General features: G+C 42.2%; 1 protein-coding gene across 1 annotated transcript; it reads left to right on the plus strand.

Moving 5' to 3' along the window:
- Nucleotides 1-1,816: 1,816 nt before the first annotated feature.
- On the plus strand, nucleotides 1,817-15,131 carry LOC128744013 (mucin-2-like). The gene is made up of 2 exons (XM_053840752.1): nucleotides 1,817-2,121; nucleotides 13,094-15,131. Exons 1-2 carry the CDS (start codon nucleotides 1,817-1,819, stop codon nucleotides 15,129-15,131), a joined length of 2,343 nt encoding a protein of 780 aa, XP_053696727.1.
- The last annotated feature ends 7,987 nt before the right edge of the window (nucleotides 15,132-23,118 follow it).

The raw sequence follows: 23,118 nt of genomic DNA on the forward strand, positions 1-23,118 counted from the left end.
ATGGATACATCCTACTTTCGCTACAAAGAGACTTACGTAGTTCTACGTCACCTATGCGGTCGTGTGTTGTGCAAAACCCCTCTGATTTTTAACGACAAGGTCGTCAGAGTACATTTATGGCAGTCAGCATGGCACCGAATATCACCCTTCCCCTCCCTCCTTCAGTGTACCAACATGCATCACAAAAATGTAAAATTAGTTCAACTAACCTACTAACCGTAATAAGATCTTGCAACTCGAAACACTAAACATTGCATTCTGTAAGTTCTATTACTTTTTCGGTCATTAATTACACTAGATACTGAGATTTCTGCCCAATTATACGTCGTCACAATATTTTTACTTTTTCGCCGTCGATTTTTCATTAATTTTTTTCAGCCGTTCCATTTGTCACATCACTCGCGGAACTCAACTTGAGGTAAAACTTTAATTTACCACCTGGACAGTTATTTAGTAAGATATTACAATGATTTTGCCCAAACTGTTCACTTGAATTGATAGGACAAACTATATATGGAGGGATGCCAACGTAAACATTTGAGCATGAAATTGGCCAATAATTTTCGCTATTGAATTAAGGGTCCTAGAGTGTCGATAATATACTTATAAAATTTTTAATAATAAAATTCACCTTAAACAACATTTTATGTGATAGAATTGCTGTCGGAGAACAGTAAAAATAAATACGCGATTCTACGTTTCGTAATTGTTCATAACAGATTATTACCTACTACTACTATTAGCAACTCTGGTTTCCTCTGGAAAAGTGCCATAGCATTAACAAAACGATGGCGGCAACAAGTACTGAAATCAGTAAAAAAGTAGCTGGACTCTGACGACCTTCACCTTAAACAGTTGAATTAAACGAGAACGTGGTCTTAAAAACACTGACGAGTCATTGGAGCCGTAAGTGGATCAAGGCATGACTCTCATAATTAGAGAAAAGTTTTTCGCAGCTGCACGTTTTTGCAATGTGACTGACTTCTATTTACGGGAAGTTTAGAGGTGATAAATTAATAACTATGGCAAATTACCGGACATTTACTGTAGCAAACACTTCGAAGGGCACTCGTATAAAACACTTATTGTTTTACATAAAATACAAACAAACAATCAAAACACTGTAAAAATGTAGCCTTTCCGCATGAAATGAAATTTCGACTTTGAGTTGATTGAAACCTCCCAAATTCACTTTCTTGTTGACTTGTTACTATAGGCAACCGCCGGCGCCGCTCCGTTTTGTTGATGTTTGCTTGCGAGCTGCTGCCGTCACTTAATAGCTTTGCATTGTTGGCTTTGATCTTTTTCATTCGCAAATTATAATTTATATTTATAAAGCTTTCCAAATCTCCTCCAAAATTACTCCAAAATGTTGATCAATTTTGCAGCAAAAAGTGCATGAGAAAATTGACAAAAACATAACTGGAAGCATGGAAAATGAGGCACTAGATTTCTTTTGTTCCACCTGACATATGAAAATTATTTTTACACGAACTGAATAACTTTGCAACGGCGATTTTAATTTCTATTTGCTGAAAATGACGTAAATTAACTGCTTTAAATTCACTCATTAAAACTGCAAAGTTATAGGCACACGAACGCTACTAATAGAGTCACCGACAATAAGATCAAAACGAACAATAGAAAGGCCAATTAGGGCACTGATGGCAACCCATTACGGCTTCATTGCCTTATTTGGCGCCAGAGTTCATTGTCCACGCTCGTTTCAATTTCAGCAGCGCTACATCCGCTGTCCATACTGTTTCACTGATCGATTGTTTTTTTCTTTCTCTCTCTCCCATTAACTATTCCAGTGATGAAGTACAAAACGCTGCTGCTGCTTTGCAGCCTGTGGCTAATCGGGCCGGCATGGGCCGTTCCGAATCGAGAACCAATCTACAATCGGGCCCAACACAATCCACTGGAGGTAACGGAGGAGTTGATCCAAACCACGAACGCCCTACCGCTGACAGAAGAAGATCATCACACGACAGTCGGTCCGAGCAGTCCTGCGTCATCTACGGCAGCTCCATCGGCATCCTCTCCGATGACAACAACAACAACCCCGCCGAGCCCGGCAGCTCCGTCGACGTTGACGTCATCGCAGGAAGAAAATGGCAGGTACTCTAGACAATTTCACGACGTTCTGTCCAGTGAAAGTTTAATTCAAAATTTCCTAATCAAAAACTTGGCTAATTTTCAACACGAATCCGTTGGCGCCTTTCACCAGGTGCTTCCTTCCCTTGCCGAAGAACCGAACACTCTACGGTCGGTTTCGCTGCCGCCTGCCGTGCACGTAAGCTCCAACTGGGATCCACCGGAAAAGGTTAGCCGTCCACCGTCGTACCATTTCACGCGCAAGAAACCGGTGATCCACAAAATCATCACCAAGTGGACGGACAAACCGCAGGAAGTTTTCAATGTAGACTTTGCCGGGCAGCATGGGCTCGTTACGCCCAGCCATTCGTTGCCAAACTTTGGTTCTACGAGTAAAATCTATTTTTATCCGTCGTCCACCGCCAGACCGGTGATTATTGTTGCTGAACCAACTCCTTCGGCCGTGTATCATCATCCGGTGATCAATAATCAGCTAGAATTGCAGTCGGTGGAGAATGTTTACACTCCCGAACCGGTACGGGATGTCTATCCAGAACCACCGAGGTTGGTTGTGAAGAAAAAGCGTAAAAAGAATAAGAACAAACACAAGAAGCCCCCTGTTGTGAAACAACCGGAGGAAGTGAGTGATCCGGATCGTCCCGATCCGGTGTACTGGGATCAGGTGGAGCAAATCCAGCCGACTGGCTGGCAGCAGCCAGCATCACAGTCACCACAGTCAGATCAACAGTACGGAGATCCTTACGACGATCAGGGTACCCTGAAAGACCAAGCAATTACTGATGGAAGTGTTGAGTGTACCGGAGTACGTGTTACGGTCAACGGGAAAGAAGCTTGTCCAGATATTGAAATTACGATAAGCCAAAAACTAAGCGATGAAGGGATCAAGAATAGTGCGCTACTTGTGCCTCCGCCGATAATTCCGCCAGTGGTGCCGCCAGCTGCTGATCCGGTAGCAGCAGCGGCTGCTGCTCCCGTTGCCAACGATGCAACGTTATTCGCAGCACCTGCGGAATCCCTTTCGGCCATTCCAGCGGTTCCTCCAGTATTCCCGGCGGCACCGATATCCTCCTTTATTTCCAACCCTTTGGGAAGTCTTATGAACAACGTCCCCCAGCCAGTGCGAACAAGCCCGAATGCGGGCGGAAATAAAAAGCACAAAAACAAACATCAAACCGAAAGCTCTAACTCCTTGATACCGGACACCTTCAGCACGATGGTCGGTATGTTAACCGCCCTATCGGCCTGGACACCGATGAAGATCATTCTGATGGGCGTATCGGCACTGCCCATGCTAGCGGTGCTGATGGGTGGCGTCGGTTATGGCATGTACATGTACTCCAAGCTCACACCACCGACAACGATCAAGAACTACAGTACGGTGGTTGTGAAGAAACCGGCTCCGGCAATGCCGTTGCTTCACCGTTGGCACAGACCACCGCCGTCGACGAGTAGCTCGTCCGGATCCGGGTGGTTCGATTTCAGTAGCCTCTGGTCCGGCTTTGGACTGGGCGAAGATCGACGCAGCGTTAGACGGCTTTCCCGACCAACGACGGTCAAACCTCCAACCAGCTCGAAAGCGGGAAAGTGGTCCAGCAGGTTGAGTCCCTATCGGGGGCACACTGCAGCAGCAGCAGCAGCAGTTAAGAACCGATGAATGTGGATTGTGGACTGTGGAAGAAAGATTGCTTGATCGTTTTGAGTGACATTTTGGACAAATTTATCGCTTAGGTAAATTGTGGAATGGTGTCTGTCGGTCGATTGTATACCATTCTCCCGAAAACCATTTCCCAGAAAGCACCATTCTCTAGAAAATTATTCCCCAGATAATAACAATTCTCCGAGAGTATCATTCCTCAGAAAGTCACTATCTAGAATGAACCATTCCCTAGAAAATAATGCCCTAGAAAGAACTAGCGGTTTTAAGATTCTATATCAGCGATTGAAACTATTGAGATTATGACTAGGAAAACGAGTAAACCTAAGACGAGGAGTTTAGGATTAGTAGTAATTTGTGATTTATGAAATGAAGTATTTTGGCCTAGTCGATTGTGTCAATCCATAAATGAGCTCGGACGACTAAGCACGTTCAGAGCAGCTTTACGTACATATTTATTACTTGCTTGTTAGGCGATGACGCTTATAATCTGCCTGGCAACTGGCTAGGCCAGGCTAGACATCAACAAGTCTGAAAAATCCAGACAAATCTGGAAGGTTGGTCTCGTTTTTGTCTTAATTTTTCAGACAGCCTAGCCTTAGAACATTTAATTTCTGCCAGATCTCTCTCGATTGCAGCACCAGCAGTCTTCGAGATCGGGTTTTTCTCTTTGGTTTTCCCTTTAGAACCGACTGCGTTATTGTCGTATCGTAATCAAAGCTCTTAATGGCAATCCCATACAGATTTATGCAGTAAAGATGTTAGTTTGTCACTTGGAACAGCATGTATCGCAGAGAGAATTGCAAGGAATCAAGTGATACCAAGAAAGATATCATTCTTCCATTCAACTCCTTGAAATCAAGGGCACGGAAGTAAGCGTGAACCTTCCGTGCTAAACGCTTCCTTTATTACAATATCTATAACCGTTGGAAGTACCTTGCTAATAAATATTAAGTGCTACTCCCTAACCTCAGGGATGAACTAATGGCATTTAAGCCAAGAGTCATGTTACAAAAGGCCAGGGATATAGCAGCTCATTTCACTTTCTGAAAAGAATTAAAAACACCAACAACCATAAATATTCATCCTTTCTGCTGCGTGGAAATTCACTGGCAAAACTAATTGCGGTGAATTAGTCTCTCCGTATAACAGTTTTACACAAACAAAGCTGGTTGAACTTTGCGTCGATATTCTAGACTGTATGGGCCCTATTATGAAGTTAAGTCGAGCGACTCAACTCGACTCAGTCACTGTCGAGTGCGGACGTTAGGCATGAATACATTGGGAATAATAGCGATAGGTATAATTACAGAGACTATAGATTACAAAGGCGCCGAGACACTCAAAATCCGCTATATTTTGAAACAAAACGGGGAGTACCATCATAAATAAAGGTAACTCTCGTTTTCGTTCAAAATTTAGCGGATTTTGAGTGTCTCGGCACCTCTGTAATCTACAGTCTCTGTAGGCATAATGTGCAGAAGGCAATCTGCCGTTGAACTGCAAGAGGCCCAATCGATTGAGTTTAAAAAAGCATTGCGTATAGAATGAGTCAGATTACTTACGAATGGCCGAATCACGAGTGGCCGAAACTCAAATGGACAAACTAAAAAATGGCATAGTGGGTGTAGCGGCCGAGTCACACATGGCCTAAGCAGACAATATTCACATTTTTTGCTTATTTTTCTAGAAATTGCCCTTGTAATGTCCTATACGCTACTGTTTGTACTACAAATAACTACCATAAAAAATAAGATGCAGCATGTGTCTTGTATTTCTGAAATTATGGTACCAGTGTTATACGAAATACTTTTTTCCATCATTACTTGTTGCCAAATGTTTATGCCAATGTTTTCATGACACATGACGTTATGCAAAAAAGCATTATGCCAAATGACCTTATGTTAAATCAGAGGTCCCTCCCAAGTAACATTGAAAGTTTTATTACGATCTTATGATGGTTTTTGTGAACAAAATTGGTCATAAATATTTTTATGAGTGCAGTAAAACTCTGTTGTCATTGTATTGTGACGGAATTATGCCACAAGGTCGTTATACCAAATGGTCCCTTATGATTATGCCAATGTTTTTATAGCAAACGAGGCTATGACAAACAGCCTTATATTATATGATTTTGTGCTAAATGGGCGGCCCCGGTTTTTCATTGTATTGTGACGGAGCGATGATTGGCTCAAAGGCTAACACCCAGTTAGCTTCGAGGAAGGATGCTGGTCTAACAAGCCAGTTATCGTATGTTCGATTCTCGGTTGGGCGATGCTGCACAATAGATTCAAAAGGATCGTTGCACACTAGCCACCTTATTTGTCCTGTATTCTAACAGCCGGCAGCAAAGTCTGTCGATAAAGAAGGGTCAAGTTTTAGACATTCTGCCCAAGGCTTTGCTTTTCCTAACATCCATTATGCCTATCGTACATTATGCCTAAAGTTTGTATGCCTAACGTCCGTATGCCTAACATTATGCACCTGTCGACTACGGGAGAACGGACAGCATAGCGACTCAATACATTACCAAAATAAAACAAGTCCATTTGCCTGACAGTTGAGTCTATAGCTTTTTACCGGTCGACACATATGTAAAGTGACATCAGAGTAAAGTGACACTCGACGTGACTTACATAATAGGGCCATATCTAGACCAAGCAAGTGACAGCGATAGGAATACGGGCGTAAATTTTCTGTCAATTTAAACGGGAGGAAATCTTGGTTAAGTTATGCACTTTTTCCATTAAAACTGAATGCAAATCGACCTGAGGTAAATTTATGAATTCGCTATAAGCCACAATACAGCGCTTTTAGGCTGTGAAGGTCTGTAATATCTCGTCTAATTTTTGCAATAAATCCTAGCTGGCGAAAGCTAGTTTCGGATCGAGAATTATACCAAAATATTTCAAATTCACCTTCACCCTTTTCAATATCTGATCGACAGTTTTGAAGCCGAAAACTATATGCGTTTTTATTGGAAAGAACGTCATAACCTCGCATCTCGCTGTCCCTCAGGATTTGACCTGCAATATAATATAAAATTTCGCCAACTAACTCGGTCCATGGCTGTGCTTCTCCAATTTCTCGATAATGCATTCATCGGCTTTGAATTTTATCACGATCTTAATCTCGTTATGATCATCGGAATTCCTTCAAAAGTTTAATATTGAGCATTGAATGTGGCCGATTTAGTAGGTATATGATGCCCGAGGACGCTGGAAAGTACTCAAAATAATGTCACAACGAAAAGAGAACAATTTACAGTAGTGTTAGCTGCTTTACAAGCAGCAGAAGGCGTTATTTCGTACTTTTGCGTTGCACGCAATATTCGTATATTCAGCGATGGTATGGTTATAGGCGATCGCACCATTCGCTTCTCTGTTTTCTCATGACAAAATCGTTTGTCGATGCTCGCCGTATATATTAATTTTGCGATTTTTCCAACCACTGCACTGGTAGTATCTTTTGTGCAATGCATCTTGAATGTCAAAATTCTATCGTTTCAAAATTTCTTCGTTCCAATTGTTGGAGTGCAGTTTTGACTCAATTAACGAATTCAGGCTGTTTATGTATATGTTTCAAGTTGGGTTTGTGGTCACCAGGTTGATTGCGTGTACATATACAAGCATAATGAAGGCCTTCAATTTTGTAGGAATTCAGAAAGTGTTGAGCGCGGTAGTGCATGCTGGCATTGGTGATTCGTTGATGAGGTGAATCCATGGATACCCGGAAGAAAGCAATATGTTAGTGTAGAAGGTGCATGTTTCAAACCATATACTGTAACGTCAGATGTACCGCAAGGTAGTCATTTGGGACCACTTCTGTTCATCAATGATGAAATTTTGTCAATTTGTACAAGTTTGTTCATTTGGCGGTTTGGTCCTTAACAATTTAAAGCAAGGTGACTTGATTTTCCTTTCCTTCACCAAATGGACTGCGATGTCGGCAGTCCTTGCTGGAAAAAGAAAAACCAGTTAAAAGCTAGCTGCAGGTTTTCCGAACAATCTGCCCCTCGAAGCAAACGACCTACAAAAGGTCGATGAAAATATTAATGAAATTGATTCTGAGACAGAGAAAACCCGTTTGCCAAAGACATTCTTTGCTTTTTCCTCTGACTTGGACTTTACCATTTCCAGTTCGTCGCCGTCAACGATTACCGTTCGTGAGATACACGCGTTTGTTTCCTTGTTTTCAGTCTGGCGTAGATTGCCTCTGCCGTCGCAAAGTTCCTGGCTATATAATATGAAGGTCATCTGTAAAGCCTGGAAGTTGGCTGCTCCTGGTGAAAATTGTGCCTCTTATTTCGATGCCCGCTCGTCGGACCGCCACCTTAATAGCGAAGTTGAAGAGCATACAGGATAAACCGTCACCTTGTCTCAACTCTCGCCGCATCTTGAAGGGACTCGAGAGTGTCCCCGAGATGCACACGAAATACATCACTCGATCCAATGTAGCTCTGATCAGTCGCGTCAGTTTGTCCGGAAAACCGTATTCGTGCATTATCTGCCATAGCTTGTCTCGATCGACTGTATCGTATGCTGCTTTGAAATCAATAAAGATGTGATGCGTGGGCACGTTGTACTCCCGACATTTTTGCAAGATCTGTCGGATAGTAAAAATTTGGTCCGTAGTTGCGCGAGCCCCCATGAAACTCGGCTGATAATTCCCTACAAAACCTTGTGCTATCGGTGACAGCCGGCGTAACAGGATCTGGGAGAGTACCTTGTAGGCGGCGTTTACCTATCTTCCATGGGCGCTCCTAGGTTAATTTCCGGGTTAATTAGGGTTCTGCGACTTCGGCATTGAGTTGTTCATCGAAGAACTGCTTCCATCTGTCGACCACCTCGCGCTCGTTTGTAATTAGATTCCCTCCCTCGTCCCTACACATGTCAGGTTTCGGTGTGAAGCCCTTCCGAGTTTGGTTCACCTTCTCATAAAACTTGCGCGTGTCATTAGCTCGGAATAGTTGCTCTAATTCTTCACGATCTCTGTCCTCCTTTTGGCGCTTTTTGCTACTCAGGATCGTGGTCAACTGGTTCCTAGCTCGTCGGTATTTGGCCAGGTTCTCTCTAGTGGCAATAGTTAGATAATTTTTTCAAGCATTTTTTTCTTCTCCACCGCTTGTTGGCATTCCCCATCAAACCAATCATTTTGTGTACTCCGAGGCTCAATATGTAGTGCGGTAGCGGCCTCTCCGATGGCCGAGCGTATTTTGCCCCAACCGTCTTCGAAGTTTGAAGCACCTAACTCCTTGCTTGGTGGTTGATTAACGAATGACAATCTTTATTGAACCCTGCTGCAACGTTAAAGAACAAAATTAACTTACAGAGTCCCAAGTTACTGCCTTGCGGTACACTAGATTATTTTGTGAACGAAGACGATACTTTCGAGCCAATTTTTACTTGCAAGACCCTGTCGTGAGCAGTACGCGTGTGATTCTACTTCTTCTTCTTCGGGGTGACTCTTGCCGAATCAAGAATTCGTCTCCACTGTACTAGGTCTTGGACTACTGATCGCTATTTCGTTAAGCACTTTGACACACGCAAGTCGGCTTCAACCTGTTCCAGCCATCTAGCACGTTGTGCCCCTGTATTCTTTTTATTATTCCCCTCTATTCTTGAAGAGAACGAATTTCAGTTCGCAGCCTTTGACTTTGCTTTGTTCATTGCAAAGTTTTTTAATTTAATTAATCGTCGACATAAAGAACATCGTACAGACATAAAACTTTTTCAACTAATTAAATATTACAGATTCTTAGCCTAAATACATTTTTTGTGCAATTTCACTGCACAGTCGTCCGGCATTCTTGCGACGTGGCCGGCCCACCGTAATCTCTCAACTTTCGCCAGGTGTACGATGGGAATCTCTCCAGGTAGTGCCTGCAACTCGTGGTTTATAAGCCTACGCCGCTCCTCACTATCCGTTTGTACTCCGCTAAAAATAGTCCGTAAAACCTCCTGTTCAAATACGTATGCCGTCCGTAAGCAACGTTACTGTCTCAAGTCCGTAGAAGACTACTAGCTTGATTAGCGTTTTATACATCGCCGTCAGCTTTGTGCGGTGGCTTATGCTCAGGGGTCGTACCGTCTTGCGAATGCTCGACTGCTAGCTTGAATGCGTCGTTGAATCACCTTCCAGTTCATCGCCGCCAATAATCACTCTCCGAGGGGAGGCAAAAGTTACTTTCCCTGGATATATTTGGTTTTCGACGTATTGGCTTCTAACTTCCGTTTTTAGTCTGGCGTAGATTGCTTCTGCCATCCCACGGTTGCTAGTAATGCTTATTGTAGCTTTCGACTGAGTATCTTTCCAGAGTTTTTTTTCGGCTTTGCCGTCCGAAACGTCGGAACGTCGGAAGTAGAAGAAAAATGTTCGTTTCCATCAGCAATTGGACTGCAAAGCCGAAAAATGAAATTCTGTTGCTAGTAATGATGTCGGGCTGGTTATTCTTGCTGAAAATCGTTCCTCTCGTTTCGTTGCCCGCTCTCCGGATCACTCCTTCAATAGCGATGTTGAATAACATACAGGACAGCCTATTCCCTTGCTGCAACCTTCTGCGCGGCTCGAAAGAACTCGAGAGTTCCCCCGAAACGCGCACGTAGCACATCACTCGGTCCAGGGTAGCTTTGATCGGTCGCGTCCGTTTGTCCGGAAAACCGTACTCGTGCATTCACTGCCTTAGCTGTTCGCACTCGACTGTATCGTATGCTGCCTTGAAATCCACGACTATATGATACATGGGGACGTTGTACTCCTGACATTTCTGGAGGATTTATTCGGAGATTAAAAATTTCATCCGTAGTAGCACGGGCTCCCATAAAGACCGTCCTTCATAAATTCTTTTGCTATTAGGAATACACGAAACCTTGAAATTATCTAATGAAGTGCCGTTGCAGGCGGTTCTTGGCCACTTTTGTAAGGTTCTGCCAGGAGACGGTCCTTTCCGGTGGCTCTATTATTCTTCACCTGACCGATTTCTCATCGGATCTCTTCGAGCTAGTGCTAGTGTTATAAGAAATACTAATATTCGGCCTAGTGACGCTCGGCTAAATAATCTTTAATAACTTTCTAAGACGTAGTTCATTCTGGGACAAATTGTTCTAGGTAATGGTAAATTTTGGGGAGCGATTTTCTGGCGAATGGGAATAATGACTTTCTGGGGAATGGCTTTTTGGAGGAATGGTATACAATCGTGATAACAGACACACAGTTTTTGTTGTCGGTTGATCGTAGTTGGCTGGCATTGGTGATAGCAGAGAGCAGTCAAAGAAACGTCCAACTAAGGTGACCTATTGTGTGCCTTAAAATTTCAAATACGCTGGAGCAGGTACCAAAAATTTGAAAGAGTTTGTGTGGAATAATAGTTTTTCAATATTTTGTTCCAAAAATATAACACCGTGAAATAAAATACTGAATGGTGGATTGAGATTTTGCGGTTATTTGGATGATCCATGACAGGAAAGCTTACCCAGAACACAGCAGGCGGTGCAGTAAACAGGGAAATCGCACCGTGACGTGACGGTTCGTGACAAAGGAAGGTAAGCTTTCGCCGAATTTAAAACAAAAAAAAAACAAACAAACGAGAAAACATTCGTGTTTGAAGTGCCAAGTTTGCAGGGAATACTTAGAGACTAGCGAAGTGACTTTTACTGTGTAAAAAGCAGTTCTTCGTTTGACAGATGAAATCATGTGCAAAAGTTAAGCACCGTGACGAGTATAATGTGAACTAAACGACCTCAAAATATAAAACCGAAACCATAGTAGTGTAGCAAACGCAAAGAAAAGAATGAACAATTAACCCGGAAAAGTAGTAGCATATTTAATAACTCATTAGTCGTGCAGATTTTCTGCGCTTTCCCAGCCCCTCTTTCTGTTTCTCCACCACCACTACCCCCCTCTAACTGTCTGTGTAGGCGCTAGTGCTCTAATAAAAACCCAGAAATACCTTCACAAATCATTTTTTCCGTACAATCACATGCATGCTGTTGTATTTTTTTAATTGTTGTAGCTATTAACTACTTCATGTTTCTTCTCTTCATTCAGTATTGTCTAGCTTAATCAAAGTGAACTTATCGGAAACAAATTTCACACAAAACATACCAACGCACGCGCACATTTACAGATTGTCAGTTCCTTTGAATAGGATGAATAGCAAGCAGTAGGCTCTGGTTCTGTTTTTGTTGTAGGAAATAACAACCGGGAAAATAGTAAAAAAAGCAATAAAACCATTCGCTGAACGAACGGACGAAGAGAGTAAGCAAATGAACAATGGACAGAAGCTTAAGCAAGTTGATTTTCCCACACACACAGAAAAAAATCTCAGCAAATAGTACTTAATCTAGTTCCGTGTTAATGCTGGCAGAAAATTATGACTAAGATAGCAAACCAAGAGTGTACTAATGCATTGCATTGCAGATTTTTTTGTGTTTAATTTTCTGCCTCTGACTGCGATTGACTGACTGACTGACTCCGGCGTCGCCGGAGCTTTTGCCGGTGGGCTCTATTATCGTCCCCATAATTAACACTGAATGAATGAAAACGCTGCCAGGCAGCTTAATCAGGGAATTTCTCCTCCGAAATCGACGCCCCGTATCGCGGGGCGGTGGAAGCAAGAGTCAGTTTCGAAGGAAAGTAGGCCTTGTGCATTTTCCGAACCATTGCCATTGTCACTGTGCGCGCGCGCACTCTCACTCTCTCTCTGTCTATCTGTCTGTCTCTAAATACATTATACAAACTTAGCAGATAATAGTAGATCACAGTAGGCTCATCAATCGAAGTAACCAACCCATTAGATTTCACTACCATTAGCGATGTAAAAACTAAAGTAAGAAAATCGAACAAACATGTGGTTGCTATAACTTTTTAGTGATGTTTCGAGTTTCTTTTAACCAGCCGTACGTAGATTAGCGATTAGAGTGTAACAAATTGTCAACATTCAGTAGTATTACTAGCATAAATAACATGTAGGGTACAAGCTAGCTTCTAAGTTTTAATTTTTTTTAACGGAAACGGAATGTCATCTGTTCGCATCTTTGGACAACTAACATTTTACCAATAAACCATGCTTCCAACCATGTGATTGGACATTGACAACCGAGCGTTTTAATCCCGCTTCTTCTAGACCCCGCCTTCCGATGCCTCTCGAACGGTAGTCCTAACCTCTATATCTTGTGAAAGCTTAATTGCATGTTTGCTTCTCTGTCTATCTCAACTCTGTGGCGAGTGCTTCCGGCTACAGCCTTCTCTCTCGGTTGGTACGGTTCGTTCCACGTTAGTTTATCGTATCTCAAGCACCTATATCTACTTGTTTCATTGCAGCCCGCTGTTCAAACGTCCGGAGCCGCCGTTGAAAACCAAGCAAGCAACCACGGGCTACGTAGTGTCGACGAGTACCAAAATTCTGACTAGTGCCGGCATCCAACAGTACCCGAAACCACCACCAGTCAGCGAAGGCAAAGCGAACGTTAAGTATGAGAAGTTTGGCAGCCACGTGGGTGTTGCAGAGCCGGTTTCCGTTGAGGAATACCACAAGGAGCTCAGTAAGCCGACGGAACGAGCTCACGTGAGACAGCAGACGACTACACCTCGCGAGGGTTTGTCCACGTGGGTGCTGCTCAGTGGAAGCAATTCCGTAACTTCGACCGAATCGAAGAAGGAAATCGTCAATACCACCAAGAAACCCTTCGCAACGACAACCACCACAACCCGGCGTCCAGCGACGACCAGCGGTCGCAAACCGGTAACGACGCCCCGTCGACGAACGACCGCCAACACACGAACCACGCCCATTCTCTCCGATGAGAAGAAGGAAAAGATCAACAAATTCATGACCCGCATCAAGCTGAGTTCGCTGCAGGATGCAGCCAAACCCAAGGTCGAAGACCCCAACCAAATCACCAAGAAACCGAAAAAACCCACAACCACCGCAGGTACGACCACGACTACGGCGGCCCCGACCACGACCACTTCCACAACCTCGGAACTGTCGATCACCGAAACGGCCAGCACCGCACCGGACGAAAACCCGGAAGAAAACGACATCGAAACCTCTACTTTCCTCATTCTGGAACCGAAGGACGCCCTGTTCGACATCCCGGAAGATCGCTCCCCGGAGAAGGTGGGCAAGAAAAAGCCAACCCGAAAGACGACCACCTCGAGCAAGAAGAAAAACACCAAAAAGAAGGGCGACGATGTCAGCAAACCGGGCGTAAAGAAGCCCCCCGTCAAGAGTAAACCCGTTACGACCCAAATCATGAACTTCCTGTCGCGGGAGGTCATGCCAACGGTTGGTGTCGGTCTCGTAGGGTTGGTCATCACGGCCGGGTTGGCCTCCTACTTCCTCGGCAGTCCGCTAACCGCCGCCCTGCGTCGATCGGACGAAACGAACCGCAAGGACGATGTCTACTTCTCAAACTACGAAGATTACGCCACCAACGACGGACAAAATGAGGAGGAAGTTTTCGGCAAACTGATCGCCGGTATGCCCGAACGGTCCTACTACCGTAACAACATCCGCCGTCGAATCAGTCAACCGACCCGAACCGGTCACCAGTACGGAAACTACCACGTTCAAAGCTATTCGCCCAACAAATACCCGCAGATCAACTACCGGCAGCGACCACCGGCCTACGCCGGTACGCCGGAAATGTACGCCATGTACAATCGCAACGTTCAAGCCAAATCGCACAACGAATTCTTCTACAACACTCCGCCGAGCTTTCAGACGAAGATGAGCTCCCCCCTGCTGACACCCTCCGAGAGCCCCGTCTACACGACAACGACAACCACGACGCAAACTCCGCTAACGACGGCGGAACCCCCAGCGTCCTCGCTGGAGGGCATGGACGACGCGGCGGACGAATCCGAGCACGAAATGCTGCCTAATCCGGCGGCCTACACAGCCGCCGAACACCGACCGGAACATCACGCCCAGTACGTGGTGGGAAGCGTCTACCACCAGCCGGACAACAGCATGCTGGACATCATCACTTCCGCTCCGGTTCCGGAACATGGACCACGTCGAAAGCGTGACCTTAGCGTGCAGGGTGCCGCCGACGAAAACGACATGGACAACGAAGTTTACGACAGCGGTGAGAAGCTTCCAGCTTCCAGCACCGCTGCTTCAACCGCGGAAGCAACCACCGAAGAGCATAAGATTGACGCGACTTCCTTCGCACCGTCGACCGCCGAAGGCGGCCCAATCACGTGGTCCGACCTGATTCGCAACACCGTCGAAATGAAGATGGTGATGGGTATCAAGCTGCTCCAGCAGGTGACCTCCCAGTTTCAGCGCTATCTGAACGGAGTTCAGAGCCGTGTCGGTGGCGTCTTCAATCAGACCACCGTCCGCCAGTGACACGCCGGTCCTTTCTAATCCATTGTTTTTTCACTCTCTGTCTCCTTCGCACACGTCACTGATTGGTACTAATCGCGAATGACCGCACTCGGCCACACTCGAAAACCAAAAGGGCCCAGGTCGGAGGGTCAAACTCCAAGCGATTACGAGCTCGAGGATTGAACTCTCGATCCCTCAACGTGTGTCAGAATGAGAGTACTCTCCTCAGCTCGTATCGTAGAACTCGTTCAGAACAGAAGAGTTGACCCAAACGAACCTGCTGCTTCGGCTGCGTTCATCATCAAGCGATTTGGTGCGCCATTTTTTTTTGCACAATTGCACTCACTCCCGTGTTTGTCCAGTGTTGTTTTCTAACGCACTTCTTCTACTTCACTCTGTATGGGAAAACAATTTGAATTTGAACAGTTTTAGATTGCGACACAATTTCGAAAAGGAAAGTTTCAAAACGGACGGAACAGTGAGCACAATTCGAACATTTTTAAGAGTTGTGAAAGGTCTCGTTTTCGGCATTGTTGTACATACCCGACGTATGTGGTGTTTTATTTTATTTTATTTTATTTTATTTTATTATTTTACGTAAGCTAAAACTTAACGATTCTGTGTTTTATTGTCGCGAAATAAATTATTTATTTAAATACATATACTTTCTTAAGTGGTAAATTTTATTGCAATAAATAAACGAAATAAATTAGATAAAATATGGGTTTGCGTTGAAGTTTTACTTTAATCAGTCCAAAATGAAGTCTTATAAGTAGGGGTTGAAAGAAATGATCAAAAAAAAAACTTGTCAAGTGACAGAGAGTGTTCGGTGAATATTTAGTTGAAGGGTTTGTACTGTTGGGTTGTTTCAAGTTTTCTGATGACATTCCTAATTAAATAATTCCCGTGTTGTAGACGTTGAATTAGAGTGACGGTCAGTAATTGGCAGGCACCGTAAAGGTGAGGTGAAGTTTTGCAGTTGCGGGTGATTCTATAACGAAACAAAATAAAATCAGGAGCGTTAGGTGTCATAATTATAGAGATAAATTTAATAAATATACAATTTAAGCCAAACTAAAATTTTAATTACACATACGTCTCTAATGTAGGATCTTATGGTTCAGGTTAACTTGTGTCTTTCTGTGTAATACCAAAAACAAACGAATAAGCAATTACTATAGAAATAGAGATCAAAACCACTACATTGTCATAGAAATGTCATAAATTTAAAAAATACCCCGGATAACCTTCGAGTTAGGGACCTAGGAAACGGTACTAGTTCTTCAGACTAGTTCTTCTGTTTTGGGCCTATCCTCTGTTCTCCATATCCTACACTCCTAAATGAGTTTACCTGTAAACAGATTGGATTTAGCTAAAACTTGGTTAAAACTACTCAAAATGCCTCTAAAGTGTACAAACTCAGATTAGAAAGTAGAAAATTTAATTAATTTTGGCTACTTGCTACCAATGATTGAGTTATTCGCTATGACAAATAACGCAGTTTTGTGTTTCTACTACCATTTTTGTAGTTAAAAAACTACTCAGAATCTAAGTTTGTGCACTTTAAGGGCATTTTGAGTCGTTTTTACCAAGTTTTAGCTCAATCCAACCTATTTACACGTAATTTCATTTAAGAGTGTAGGAAGAAAACTGTCACTATTTATACTACTATCGTTGCACGTTCGTTGCGAGTTGACAAATTGTTTTTTAGGCGCAAATAACACGAAAACAGAGTAGGCCTAATAATTAGAGGCAGGATGAAAATTCCATTCCATGCTCTACTTGTCGGAGAATTTTGCGTATATGTCCCTGCTCACGTCTGTCGTAGGGATCGACGGAGTAGTCAGTGAACCTGGATTGACTGTTGCAGACTTCGTTCCGGTTGACTTTCATCGAGTCTGGTTTGCCTAGACACATCGAAGAGAATAGAGTTCATCTTCTCGTTCGCCTTCTTGTACGACGGGTTAATTTACAAGTAATTCCGTAGGAGTGACCGGTATGAGGTAGAGAGTCACTTGTATTGCAAAAATACCAGTAAGATAGGTACAAAATCTTAAAATTGATACCGTGGAGTTTCCTCAAATAAAAAGATGGATCGGGTTGGCCATTCCGGAGTCATCACTGTAAAACCAGAGAGGACTAATTAAGGTTCTAAGATATAATATACCAATATCGGTATTAAAGATCCTGTAATTGATCCGGCGGGTCATTTTTTGACATTTCAAATTGTTCATATTTTCATAAAAAAAAGTTTATTCTATTATGCTTGGTTTAAGGCGGTTCAAGTTTGAAGAATTATTAAAAAAAAGTTCACCGCATCCGTCTGGAAAAATTGGTGACCTCATTTTTTTTTTAAATAGTTGCACGTTCCCAAGGCTACAAGCTAAGCACGTCTAAAATATTCTATGTAGATCTGTGATCCTTTGGCCCAAACTATGCTATTATTTAACAAAAAAACGCTTATCGCACTAAAATTTTACAAAGGAGTCTTACCCAGTTCGTTGTGAGCGGTTTTACCCACAAATGATCTATTTGCATATTTCAATGTTTATGTCAACAATATTTGTCTAATTTTGGTACTGTCCGGTAAAGACAGAATCAGAGATGCGATATAATTAGGGCTGTCTAACCGGTGGTACTGAAACCGGTAATACCGGCTAAATTTTTGGATACCGAAATACCGGTTTTGAAAAGGCAGAAAACCGGTATTTCCGATATTTTCTAATATCCTAGTTTTTTTAATACTCTGCTTCGTCGATATACCTGCTCCGGTATCGAAGAAGAACTAAGTTTAGTAAAAGATTGTAAAACATACAGAAACACTTACTGAAGAGTTTCTTCGACTACTAGCATTGAAGAGGGTGAAACTGTGGATCAAATGATTAAAGCTGAATTGAAGTCCTAATGATACCTATAATCTAACCGGTACGGAAAATGTCTGAAAAGTTCCCACGAATAGTCCTAAGTGTAAAGTGAAAATCAAACCCAATCGATACTTGACAACTTAACTGAAGATTCGTTTTGCTGCGTAATTTATCTTTCAAAACAGCGCTTTGAGGAACAAAGAGGTCGTGGTTGAACTCGTAGACTAATACGGTTGAGAAGCCATGCACAATCGGTCCTCGCTAACAGGATAACCGCTACAAGGATTGCTCGGCCCAGATTTTTCCTGGTTGCTAGAGTGTCCACTTCGATTAGCATCAGGCGCGCTTCGTATCTTGGTAGTTGGAGCGGTTGGTTCCATGGCAGGCGTCGGAGAGCGAGTCGAAAAAAATTGCGTAATATTTTCACTAATCGATCAATATCGTTGAGATAATTGGGATTCCAGACCGCCGAGCGATATTCCAGCGCCGATCGGACAAGTGCGCAGTATAAATTCTTTAAATTATGCACATCAATGAAGCTTTTCGCCTCTCTCGTAATCAGGCCTAGACTGTGGGATGGTTTACCATCCCATACGATGTAGTTGAAATGCTGCTTGTAGGTGACCCGTGAGTCAAGGACTCCTGGGACAGCCCTTAATGCAGGGCTCTACTTTAATAAGAACACCACCGAGTTAGGATCGGCCCTTTGGAGAATGATATAACTGAAGACTTGCGAATAATGTTGAGCACCATTCTATTTTCGTTACACCATCTTGAAAAACTCTCCAGTTGTTATCGCAGGAACATGGTGTCTTCTACTTTTTTGATCTCGAGATAGATCTTAAGTTGACATTGTTGAAGTTCAGCACGTAGATGAGCGGGCCGAGATGGCTTGTGGAATACCAGGCGTAGTAACGAATTCGCTGGATATTGATTCTCCGATTTTAACAACCAGATGCCGATCAGCCAAAGTAATAGGTTACCGTCAAGTCCCGTCCTGTTGAGTTTGGCAATCGCAATTTCGTGATTCAACTCATCAAAAGTAGCATAGAGGTCGGTGTAGATTGCATGGTATCTGTAGCATAACTAGTAAATGAAAGGAGATTTGTCGTGGTTGATCGAGGTGACATGAATCCATGTTGAGAATCGTCAAAAATAATGAATATAGAAAACAAGATCAGAATACGGTGTTATTTGCGCTTTTTGAGCATTCTTGCCATTCTTGTGAGATTGATAAGAGAGAAGAAAAGGTATCTGAGAGCGATAATAAAGAGGATAACGCTATGCGAGGATGTTCCGTTTTGGGAATCCCGTAAAAACTCGTGAAGAGACTATAGAAGACCGAGGCATTCATATTATGCTGGAAGCTACAATGGCAAGTTTCCCTACTATGAATTTGAAGAAATGAAAGGAAAATTCCTGGTGTGCTTGGAGCTGTTCTGTCCTAAATCGCTACTCGTATTATATCTTCCTAAATTCTCCTTTGCTAAGGAATAATACTAAAACTAAAGTTTGAAAAATAAAGACATTTACTGAAAACTATCCACATTTCTATTAATTCCGAATAATCTGCTAATACCGGTATTTTACCGGTGTTACCGGTATTTTTACACCAATACCGAAATACCGATTTTTACCAAAAGCGCCCAATACCGACAGCCCTATAAAGCCTATATAGGGTGTCCCACATCAAATTGCACCACGGAAGAAACGGTGTAGAAAATTACCCATTGGGTTTCTATTCCGTCGGTACCAATAGCCACTGTAGCGATATCCCTCCCTGCCGAGCCTCTGTTCCTACCGCACTCTTATGCTGCTATCTACCGGTTACCTTAACTTTGGAGTAGAACAATGGAGCTGTTAGCAATGTGGAAAATAACTACCCCATGCGTTTTTACTACCAAAATGTGCGAGGACTACGATAAAAGATTTATTTATTCTTTCGGACTGCAAGCGAGTGTGACTATTGTATTGACCGCGATGAATATTTATACAGTGCGCAACTGTTCGGTAATGGCTTTGCCGTCCATCGCACCTTTCGATCGGAGCCGCAGTATAAAACCCGTGGCGGTGGTGTTCTGATTCCTGTTTCAACTCACTGGAACAGCTATATCAAATCAACGGCTGTTTCCGATGCTGTAGAGCAGCCATGGGTTAGAATCACTACGCTTCGCCGTGTTGTAAGTGTGGGTGTCATCTATTTACCCCCGGATCGCCGTAACGATATCATCAACATTCATGAGCACGTGGAATCTATCGGTGCTGTTGTCCCCTACTTGGAACTCAGTGATTATGCCCGGCAGTTCGGGGACTATAATCAGCCTCAACTTCGGTGGTGTAAGTCAAATGACGGGACATTTTAGGTCGACTCCCTAACGGCACTATGTGCCTCCAGTTCTTCATTTATCACCGGTTTTGCCCTACATGGGTTGATGCAAGTCAATGTACTGTACCGTCTGCACCATTTCTGAAGCTATTGAGCCTTTGATTACTCTAGACGCAGACCATCCTGCTTTGGACGTTCTCCCAACGCCGATTACACAGGTCTGCAAAAATAAATTTTTTTCAGATGCATGAGATATTTTAGGTGAATCATATGTTTTTTGGGGTGCTGAATCCAAAACTTATTTCCGTTTTTCTCCATCACGTACAGATTTTTTGCAAATTATGCTTCTTATATGGAAAAGCCACAAATTAGATGGAAAAATTATTATCACAGATTCATATTAAAAAACCTAAATAAGATCTTTTTCTGTTATTTCAGTAAATTTTTACTTAATAAATACAGAAAAAATATTACTGGACTGAAATTTTTATCTTTACTCTTTTTTTGCCCTTCAACACTGGGTTAATGTACTCAGGTACGCTCACTTACGCAAATTCAACGCCTGTGCCTCACAGAAGCAAAATCTGTAGATGATATGTAAGAAGCATTTGTAGAGCTGAATATAATCTACAATTTTGTTGGATAGAGTAGTGCATTTTTTCCCTTTATAATTAAGACGGGCTCAAAGGCCTTGTTATATAAGTAGAACGTTTGTTTGAGCTAAGGATAAAGATGCAATACTATTACAACGTAAATACAAAAGTAATGGAGTACTCAATTCAGAAAGATTCTCGATTGCATAAAGTTCTACAAATGTTTCATACATGACTTTTATCAAATTTGCTTCTATAAAGCAGTACAGTCGACTGAGCGCAAGTGGGTATATTTGAGCGCATCAAATTTGCCTTAAAATAATATTCTCCATAGTTTCTCCATCGTATATGGTTTTCTTCCAAAACATGCAAGGGTTTACATTAATAAATACAGTTCTGATGTGAAAACCGATTTTTTAATGTAATTTACATCCGGGATATTTCTGCTGCTTTATGTATAAAACCAACTTTCAAGATTATTCAACAAGTATTACATGAAAACGTGACGTGATGGACAATTTTTATTATTTTTTCTGAATTCAGTGGACAAAAATCTATAAGAATCAGTTGAAGAATCCTATGCAGTTTTTTTGATGCAGACCTGTGTTATTTTTAAGAATGGTACACCGGACTTTCGACGAGTTGATTATGATGGGATCAGATCCGCCATTTTTTGCGTTGACTGGCAGACAAAGTGTCCATACTAAGCGTGTTAACTTGCTGACAGAGTACAATTAAGCAGCTCTACATTTACGCTCCTGAGAGAGAGTTATACATCAACGCAACTTTTTACACCTCGCAGCCAATCTGCGCCAATCCGCAAATATTGTAAAAATCTTTTCATAAGAATATCGTCTTGAATCACTTAACCATAGATAAAATTCACACGAACACAATTTACTGGGTTTTCGATAAAAAATATAAAGAATTAAACATTGTTGTCAAAAAACAACTAGGATAGTTACTATATTCAGCAAAGTAGCTTATTTTAGTATGTTATACAACTTATTGAAAGAACAATTTTTGACGTAGGACTACGTCTTTGCTTAATATACTGGGACTGGGTCGTTGGATAGATAAAATGACCAGCAATTTTATGGAGGGCGTAAGGGGGGGGGGTTCTTCTAAACAAATGAAACAAAAATTTCCTCATTACTCGAGAACTAATCATGCAAATGGTACCAAATTTGGCATGTGGGGGATTTTTGGAGGCATGAATTTATTTTATGATGGTTTGAGACCCCTACCCCTGTGGTAGGAAGATAAGGACTCTCAAACAAATGAAACAGAAATTTTTACGTATGTGCCAGGTAAGCGGTAAGCTGTAAAAGTAAACTAGTAAAATTTTCTCGGAGCAAAAGACAGTAAATCGACGCTGCTAACTTACGTGTCTGTTGCCATTCATGTCAAAAGAGAAGGACATTCGAATGGCACATCATGTTTGCGATGAACGTGCTTTGGCTTTAAAGTTATTTGTAATCAATGGTCCTTTTAAAGGCCACAAGCGAATTAAAATAAGATTATTTAAACATGTCAAGCTACGCATAATCTTATTTAATACAATAATCTGTGGGCTGGTCATTCATTACTACTATTTCAACCTTTATGATGCAACAAGAGTTTTTTTAAAGAAATCTCTCTGTCTCGATGGTTGCAGGCGTTGTACATATGGGCCACCATTGTATTCAATGAAGAATTGAATCTGAATATCTCGCACTTCTCTTTTAAACAATCACTTAAACAATGGCATTCACAGATTCTTATAAACATACATATGCCAGAAATGCAGTTTACATTAGTTTTGCAGTTTTTTTAAAAAACAAAAGATTGATAAAACCCTAATAGGTAAATTGACGGTCACGGTATTATATTAATAAACTACTCCAAAGACTCTACCCTTGAAAAATTATGTATTTTTACCCAATTGCTAATATCCGCTTTTTTGGCGATTCTGGACCACTGTGCAATGGTGAAAACGTAGGTGTAGTGAAATAATTTAATTTTATTGATAAGAACCAAAGAAAAGACCTATTTTAAAAACAATTTAACCAATTAAAAATAATTTTCGATGATTCTCTCGTTGATTCAATGAAGCAACGGTGTGTTTCAATGTGATTTCCTTTGATAACATTGTTTCGTGTACATACACTGAGTGGTACCGGACAAACATGCCTTTGCCGTATTTGAACAAAAGGAGTTGCAGACTAATTGGAAGAATACGGTGG

Source organism: Sabethes cyaneus, chromosome 3 (assembly GCF_943734655.1).
Source record: "Sabethes cyaneus chromosome 3, idSabCyanKW18_F2, whole genome shotgun sequence".
NCBI lineage: Eukaryota > Metazoa > Arthropoda > Insecta > Diptera > Culicidae > Sabethes > Sabethes cyaneus.